Here is a 9,344-nt window from a genome sequence, read left to right as displayed (position 1 = left end):
ATCCACTTAATCCACTGATTGCTGAAGCCAAAAGCTGCTAACACTGCTTCCAAATAAGACCAGCTTACCTTGTCATAAGCTTTGGAGAGATCTAACTGCATGAGCATACCTGCTTCTTTTCGAGAGTGGAGAGAGTGAATCATCTCCTGGGCTAGCAGGATATTGTCCATTATTTTCCTTCCCTCCACATAGCCAGACTGTTCTTGTGATATGATGCTGGGTAGGATAGCTTTCAGTCTGTTTGCAATGACCTTTGAAATTATTTTATAGATGACATTACATAATGCAATAGGTCGGAATTTATCCGGAGTGTTGGCTGCCTCCACTTTGGGAACTAGAGCGATGAAGGTAGAGTTTAAGGATTTAAGAATGGTTTTGGACCGTCTTGAGTCTTCCACTATCTCCCAAATGTCTTGCTTGACGATGTTCCAGCATGCTTTGTAGAAATTGATGGTGAAACCATCTGGACCCGGAGCTTTATCATTGGGCATACTTCTAACTGCCTCCTCAACTTCTTCCATTGTGATTGTTTTTCTTAGGGACCAGTTCTGCTCTTCTGTAATCATTCTAGGTATTACATCGGTGATTTCTTTGATGGCTTCCTCCCTATTAGTATCTGGCTCTTGCGCTATGAGGCTGAAGTGATTTGTGAGGGAGGCTGAAATTTCATTATGATTTCTGATGATATCTCCCTCATCGTTTTTTAGCTCCAGTATTTTGTTGGCGCTTCTGTAGTCCATAGCTGATCTGTGGAAGAACTTTGTGTTTTGCTCCCCTTCTCTCAGCCAAAGGATTCTAGATTTCTGCTTCCATAGTGTTTCTTCCTGCTTGCATCTGTTGTGCCATTGCTGTGTGAGCTCCTCTTCTAGCTTGCTGGTTTCCTCCTCTCTGCGTCCTACCATACCTTCCTTTTGGATCTGTTCCAGTTTGTTTTCGATGATGGCCTTCTCCTGGAAGATATTTCCGAAGACTTTCTTATTCCAATCTTTCAGTTTTAGTTTGATGTTTTTTAATTTCTGTTGAAGAATATACATTTTGGAGCCTTCCTCCCCTATGGGATCTGACCACCACTTCTCTACCATCTCAAGGAAGGTGGGTTGTTCTATCCAGAACTTTTCAAACCTGAAGGGTTTGTTTCTAGGAGAGCCCTGTATCTCAACTACTAGAGATATCGGTTAATGGTCTGATCCTCCACTAGGGAGGATATTTGATTCCACAGTCGTTCCTTCTAAGAGCAAGCTTTCTGAGATTAAAAACCGATCTAGTCTAGAAGATATGAGCCTATCTCCCCCCCTTCTATTGTTCCACGTATACTTGCCACTCTTGGGATAAACATCAACCAGTTTTGCCTTATCTATGAAACTTATAAAGGCCTCTCCATCCCTGTGTAGTCTCCTTAGGCCTCCTTTTTTCTCCAGGAGGGATGTTATCATATTGAAGTCTCCCCCCAGAATAAATTTTGCATTATGGTGTCTATTTATGAATTTGGTGAGCGAATCAAGAAAACTAATTTTATCTTCTAGCTTTTGGGGACTATAGACATTGATACATAGAAAAGAAGATGAATTACCTGTCGGTTGCACCTCCAGTGCCAGGTAATTTTTGCTAGCTTCAGCTGTGATTAGTTGAAATCTTCTTGTATCCCAAAAGGTCGCTAAACCCCCTTCGCGTCCTTTACTTCCAATCTCCAAAACTTCGAGATTCCTACCTAACTTCCCTCGTAGCTTGTCTATGAGTTCACTGTTGCATTTGGTTTCTTGAAGAAACAACATGTCCGGGTTATACTTTTCCATCTTCCGTTTCAGAACTCTCTGTTTGGCCTGACTACTTATCCCTCTGGCGTTCCATGAGATGATCTTCATAGTTAACTATTTTGTTGGAAGGACGGGTACTCACTTAACTGCCTTATCAGGCCGGCATTGATTAACATCTCTCCAAGTTCCTGTAGGTGTTCTATGCTTGTCTTACGGCCTCTTCGGCGTTTGTGTCTGGAGCCTGAGGTTCTTCCTAGCTGCGTTTGGTAATGGGGTAAGCCTCCCTTGATTATACCGAGTTTGCTCTTCTGTTTTACCATTATTGCCTTCTGCCGCGCTATATAGAGGTCATTGACCTTCCTTATTTCTTCCTCTGGAACTGCTTCCATCCCTTTGGCTTTCCAGCTTTCCACCAGCGCGTTTAGGTCCATCCCATCCGTTGCTAGGGTATCTTCCAGCTCCAAATCCTCGCTTCCTGCTTCACTAGTTAACATATCTGTTTCCTCCTCTGTTTCTACTGTTCTGTCTTGCATGAGGATTTCGCCTGTGATTGTTGCATCTGTCCTTTTTTCTTCCCCTGTGGGTTTTTCCGGGTTCTCTTGCCTTTCCTCCCTGTGGAGCATGTTCTGCTTTTCCTCCGAGTCCGTCTCCAGGTCTAGGATCTCAAAGGGATTACTGAAATAATTTCTATCTGTGTTCCCTTTCATATTCCTCCTTCTGTTGGCTCTTTGCCTGTTCTTTGGTTTGGTGAAGTTGGTCTTGTCTCTAGTATTCTGTGTTTTCTCTTCTTCTGCTTCCTTCTTATTCAAAGGACAGTCCCTAACCAGATGCCCATGCTCGTGGCATTTCCGACATCTAAAAGGTATTTGCTCGTAGTCTAGTGCCTGAAAGTGTTCTTCATCCCTCTATTCGAGCCATACCCCCTCGTGTAGCGCTCCAGAGACATCCAGTTCTACACAGATTCTCGCGTATGTTGTGTATCTTTTCTGCATGGTTGCTTCGGAGGCTTTGACAAAGGTCCCGAGCTTGTCCCCTATTTGCTTAAGTGCATTATAACCCCAATAATCGATTGGAAAAGAGAAAAGTCTGATCCAGACAGGCACCTGGGTAAAAGTCTCCTTCTCCGGGACGAAGTTTGGCTTCCAAGGTCTCATGTAGAGTCCTGCTGCTGCTAGGAAATATGGGCCACCCTCAAACACTCTATCCTTGTCTTCTAGGCTTGTAAAAACGACTGTAAAAAAACCTTTAGCTCCTAAATGTAGCTGCACGTCCCCTTTTGGCTTCCACTGCTGTCTTATCCATTGGCACAGGGTTCTCTCAGACGGCCAGATTCCCATAAATTTGCAGATGATGGCGTGCTCAGCCATGTGTTCCCTGTAGGCTTGGATTTCAGGGTCATTGATTGTGATCCGCAGGCTGTCTTCTTTTTTTGGCTTGCATGCGTTGCTGGTCACATGGGTTCTTTTGGGGTTTGCGCTTGTTTCCCCCTCCTTCTCCGGATGGATTATTCCCTTATTTTTTGGTTCTTTGTCTTTTGTGGGCTGCTCCTTTTCATTTTTTGATGGCAGCGATTTGCCATCAGTTTTGTCTTGTTTGTCAACAGTATTCCGCTTTACGGTGTTCCTGGCGTCTGCGGTCTTGTCTGTCTTGTCAGACGGTATCGGCCTTTTTTCCTTGTTGTTCCTGCTGCTGCTATGCAGCTTGCTGTTCATGCCCTCGATTCTTACTCCCTCTTTCATCTGCTGAGGTTGTTTCTGCAAGACAACTTGCTTAAAAGTCGGGGTCCCACTGGACCCCTCTGCGTCCATCCTGTCCGACAACAATGCCCCCTTTGAAACTGTGCTGCCAGAGTGGGTCTGTGGGGTTCCAGACCTGCAACGCCTGCGGGAAATCCTAACCCTAGATAGGTTAAACCGCCATTAACGCGCTTACGACCTGGGGTGTTTTCGCGTTCAAAGAATTAGACCCAACCATTCACAGAGAGAATAGTTTGACTAATACATCAACTAGATTAGATTTTTTTTTTTTTTTTTTTCAAACTATGACTAGGTATAGTTTAGTTAGCTTTCCTAATAAAAGCTATCAATTTGGAAAAGCCACCGGATCTAACAATCCAATTTTGAACCCACATAGGTCATGCTCTTTACTTTATGATGTTTTGCATTTACAATAATATTCTTTTTCACTATGTGATATTTATTATTCACTTATTAGCTGTAGAATAATTGGTGTCAGTTGGAAATAATTAATTCCTACTTGTCTATGGTTTTAATTCTCCATTTGAGGAGTTTGTTCCTACATAATACGAATTTAGTTTCTCCTAGTTTAGTGTGTGGTTGAGAGAATCTCTCAACCACACTACTGTACGTCTAAGATAGCATTCCTATCTTGAGACTATTGATTGTATAAATATGTGTGTAATTTCCTTATTCAAATTAATAGAATATATTATTGAGTGTCTGTAATTTTATCTTGGTATCAGAGCCTGTGAGGGCCTGGCCCCTCCTGGGCTTGGCCCATCCTGGGCTAAGGAAATAAAGAGCTTGGTTAGAAAATCCATTTTTTTGTGTTTGTCCATCATAATCGACGTTGTTTTTATTTCTGTCTTTGAATGCTGCGTGCGTTTTGTTTTGGTATGGTGGGCTGTCGTTTGGGAAGTGGACAACCTTCATTTGATGAGATGCTGCTGATTATTTGTCTTTGCATGAGGGCTGCGTGGAGGAGATTGGTAGCCGTGGCAGGATCGAACCACGGAAGGATCGATTGAGGCCGCATTTTTTTATTTTGTGCAGCAATTTGGATCGCTGCGGGACTGCGAGTTGGAAGAGCTGCTGGCCCACCTGTTAATGAAGTAGATCGAAGAAGTGCGTTACGGTGCCTCTAACCTGCGCACCTGGAGAAGAGCTGTAGGCTCTCGAGGATTGATGATATTACATTTGACGTTGATGTGTTCGTGGGCAGTTTCATGTGAGCAAAAAGCAATGAAGCAGGGGACGTCGTAGCTTTCTTAATGAAGACATGCCTACTAAATAGCAACACCTGTACGCCTGCATTCAGATCGTTATTATAGATAGATAGTGAAGACAGAAGGAAGGGGGATTTTAAGGAACGGAACATGAATTTTTTTTGGTCAAATATAGGTTTGCAGATAAACAATATAAAGAATAGATTGGTTTGAAGCCATGGAAGATTCAAATTTGAAGCTTTGTTTGGCGACACTTTCCCTGAGATTCGATCTCTAGCAAGTTATTTTTCTTGCGGGAGTTGTGTGATCGAAGAATGGGCAGCATCGCAGCGTTATTGAAGCATCTGGAGGATGTGCTAGCTCTGGTGAGGATGAAAATCGTGCAAACGCTTGCGCTGAAGCAGATCCCGTCAGAATCGGATTTAGCTTTCTGTTTCACTATGTTGCAGAGGGTCTCCCGGAGCTTCGCCTTCGTTATCTAGCAATTGTGACCCGAACTTCGAAATGCTGTATGCATATTCTATTTCGTTCTTCGAGGCCTCGACACTGTTGAGGATGATACAAGCATTCCATTGGATACAAAGCTACCAATAATGGAGGCTTTCTTTAAACACATATATGATCCTTCCTGGCACTTTTCATGCAGAGTCAAGCACTATAAAGAACTGATGGAAAAATATCATCATGTTTCAACTACACTATGGCGACTCTGAGGGGAGCCGGCGGCGTGGAAGGGAAGGAGAATCGGGAGAAATCCACAGAGGCAAGGATTCCATTCTCAAATCCATTTCTCTGCCCTGATTTCCCTTTAGTTGTAAAAGTTCACGAATCTCCTACTCAAAATTGCTTAGGGCTTTTGCTCTGGTGGGTTTCTTATATCATGGCCATTATTTGGCTACCATTTTTTTTAACAGATATTTCGTCCATTGCTTTGGAGGAGATCTGTGCATTAGAATTGCAATGAACATTTGTAGATCTCGTTTTATACTGTAAATTTAAATCCAGATCCAGCTTGTTGATTGATTGAATCAAAGTGATTTCTCGGGGGATGATATAATCCAACGGCTGCTGGACGCAAAAGAGAGAAGATCAACTAAACAAGTCCAACTCTCAGAGGCCGAGATCTGACAACTCTGCTTAAATCATGGAGCTGGTGGGCAGATCCATGGTGGCCCGTGGGTGTGTTTGGGCAAAGACATGGGATTTATTCAGATGAAGTATGTTGCGGCTATTGTGATTTCGATGTTCAGATTTCGGCGCCATGCTGTGGGAACTCCACAGCTCATTCACTGCTTGACTACACGCATGAAGGGTGGTTCTCCCGTCATCATTGGAAAAAGGAGGCGTGGTGCTATGGAGGCCATCAGTTTGAAATGAGGGTCGGTTAGCATGGTGATGGACAAGCCATAACAGTTGGGTTTGAGTTTCTTTGGTAATATTCTGCCGCTACAACAGTAAAATGTGGTATTTATAAATGTTTTGGAATTATAAGCATTGAGCTTAGCTAACTCAATGGAGTGGTTTTGTTAGAATTAGCTACTCTAACAAATCATGCAGGTAAATCCAAGACAATTAAATCAGAAAGATGATGCAAATGTACTATGTGGTGGGTAACAAGGTTGAATTGCACCAAATATTAATTTTGTGCAACAGTGACATTAAAGGAGCAACAACAACGTTTATGGTGGACAACAAAGTAGATTTTTGTTTGAGTTAGTGTGGCTTGTGGAATAGACTCCCTAGCATGTTATTGTAATAGTCATTGTATGTACCCAGAAACTCCAAAATGTGGAATCAGATGTAAGATTTTTAAAGGTATTTGAAAGTTCGTGGTGATCTTAAAACCACTTTGTAATGGTTTATGGTCAGCCTGAAACCATCTTTTGTCACTATAAAGTGATGGTTTGTGGTGAGCCAAAAACCACATACAGAGCCTTAGTGGCTACAGGACTTGCCCGGTGGTGGCAGATCGGACTTGCCCGGTGGTGGCATATTGAAGTTGGCGGATTTGCTCGGTGGTGGTAGATCGGACTTGCCCCGTGGTGGCATATTGAAGTTGGCGGATTTGCCCGGTGGTGGTAGATCGGACTTGCCCGGTGGTGGCATATTGCCTTTGTGGCTGTGTGTACATGAGAGCTTTGTGCTCAATTGAACAGGTGGACTACAGAACACCTGGCTCGGACTCAGATGATTTTTCTGAGTAGAAGGGGATTGGCGCGTTTTTCACGTTGACAACAGAGCTAGGAAAACCAACTTGCACGTCTCTTAGGCCTTTAATCGTGTCAATGGGTGCGGGTTTTTCGTTAAAGATCACGCCAATTCACCTTCAAGGGGATCCACGGGATCAGAGAAGTTGTGGATCTGCCCGGGGGGGAAGATTGTGTTTTTGGAGGTTTTGTACATGCAATTCGCCTAATGGTGGTGGATTTGACTATCATGACAAATAGTCATTAAGGGGGGACTTGGAAATAATTAATTCCTACTTGTCTATGGTTGTAATTCTTCATTTGAGATGTTTGTTCCTACATAATAGGAATTCAGTTTCTCCTAGTTTAGTGTGTGGTTGAGAGAATCTCTCAACGACACTACTGTATGTCTAAGATAGCATTCCTATCTTGAGACTATTAATTGTATAAATATGTGTGTAATTTCCTTATTCAAATTAATAGAATATATTATTGAGTGTCTGTAATTTTATCTGTGTCAAGGTACTTTGTTAAATTATTCATTGTGTGAAAGTTGTTGATTAGAAATTTTGAGAGTACACAAATCTAACCATGTTAGTATTAAGTCAAGCTGATAGATTTCAACCATATTAAAATATTAATGTGTGATATAGATAAAATATAAATGAATATACACTTAATCTAAATTTTAAGAAACATAACATTTATCACTCACTCATTCAATATAGTATAAATTTGAGAAAACTTGCAATCAAGATTAATTTTGAGAGCCATCTAATAACCTGACCCTAGTCAAGTCATCATTTGGGGACGTTCATTTTACAAAGCCAACTTTTACTTTCTGGCTAGGTCACACGATAATTTAAGGTGTATTTAATTATCAAGTAGTTTTTATCTTAAACACGTTTTTTAATAAGTCAGTTTGATTCAAAATTTGTAATTCATGTATTAAAATACATTTTAAACAAACAAGATGCACACCCTTAACCAAAAATATTCAAATGCTGCCAAATTATAAGCTTAAACAACAACACAATTGGCGTCGGCGTCAATCTATTTGTATGAAATATTGGTTTATACGTTTATTTAATCATCCGCTAACCTTTCTAGTAAACGGTATAGCAGTTTCGTCTCTGTTCGATATAACATCCACACAGACCGATTAGTGGACCAAACTTCCTCCCGTTTCGTAAAATTGTCTTAAAAAAAATTGAATGGAATGGACGAAAAACAGGCCAGTGACAAATTTGACGATGATAATGTTAATCTTATTGCACATTACTCTACAAAGACGTCAGCCGACAATGCCGGTAATGAAAGGAAGCAAGAACTACGTAGCAAACGGTGCTCAACCATTGCTCTGGATTGGAAGCTCTGCTTGCAAAATAACGCCCATGAAATTAAAAGGCGCATCAGGTATGGCATTACCAAATCCATGAGGGGTGACGTTTGGCAATTGATTTCAGGCGGCCGCGATCTTTTGCTGGTAAACCCAGGAATTTACTCACAACTCCTCCGCAATGAGTCAGACTCAGAGAAACATATCGTTAAAGACATTCATCGCACTTTGACATCACACCAATTATTTCGAACGCCAGACGGGCCCGGGCAGAGGTCTCTCCACAATGTTTTGAAGGCGTATTCGGTTTACGACAAAGACGTGGGATATACGCAGGGGATGAGTTTCATAGCGGGAATGCTTCTGCTTCACATGAATGAGGAGGAAGCCTTTTGGGTTATGGTTGCACTGTTCAAATGTATGCAAATTCGAGGTTTATATTTAAAAGACCTGCCTCTACTTCACCAATATTTCTTTCAGTTCGAAATGCTTGTGAAGGAGCAGCTGCCCAAACTGGCTAGGCATTTCGAGCGACAGATGATCACGCCAGTGATGTATTCAAGCAGTTGGTTGATGACTGCTTTCTCCGCAGACTTGCCATTTCGATTAGCTGTTCGTATTTGGGACGTTTTTCTCTTCGAGGGTATGAAGACCGTTTTTGGATTGGGCTTGGCCCTGCTCAAGTTCTTTCAGAATCATATGTTAAAATTGCATTTTCACGATCTCCTAACATTTCTGCGAGGGTTCCCAGAGGAGGCTTTGGATGCGAACATATTGATTCCAATGGCTTGTTCATTGATATCAGAGAGAAGATTAGAAGAACTGGAGTTAGATTATCGGGTAAGCGATGGCCAACCATCAGCTTCTCATTAATCCAAATGATTATCTGGTAACGGATGACCAGCAATGAGTTTCTAATTAAAATGACGATGATGGATGGGTCGTTATTAATGCAAATGATTATCTGGTAAGCAATGACCAACCATGAGCTTCAAGAGATAATGCAAATGCAAATGATAATGAGTTTGGAACTGAACAACTACCAAATTTAACAGAAAGACAGTCTGCCGATTAGACGATTAATTCACATAAGCTAAGAT

At 41.8% G+C, this 9,344-nt stretch overlaps 1 protein-coding gene across 1 annotated transcript; it reads left to right on the top strand.

Moving 5' to 3' along the window:
• Positions 1 to 8,124: 8,124 nt before the first annotated feature.
• On the top strand, positions 8,125 to 9,117 carry LOC149196561 (uncharacterized). Its single transcript, XM_089408339.1, has one exon. The coding sequence runs from the start codon at positions 8,125 to 8,127 to the stop codon at positions 9,115 to 9,117; it is 993 nt and encodes a 330-aa protein (XP_089264465.1).
• Positions 9,118 to 9,344: the final 227 nt, after the last annotated feature.

Source organism: Pinus tabuliformis, chromosome 2_2 (assembly GCF_031772625.1).
Source record: "Pinus tabuliformis cultivar Carrire ecotype Pingquan chromosome 2_2, CPIR1, whole genome shotgun sequence".
Taxonomy (NCBI): Eukaryota; Viridiplantae; Streptophyta; class Pinopsida; order Pinales; family Pinaceae; genus Pinus; species Pinus tabuliformis.
Note: the sequence above shows the minus strand (reverse complement) of the source record. Positions and strands in the feature narration are given on the sequence as shown.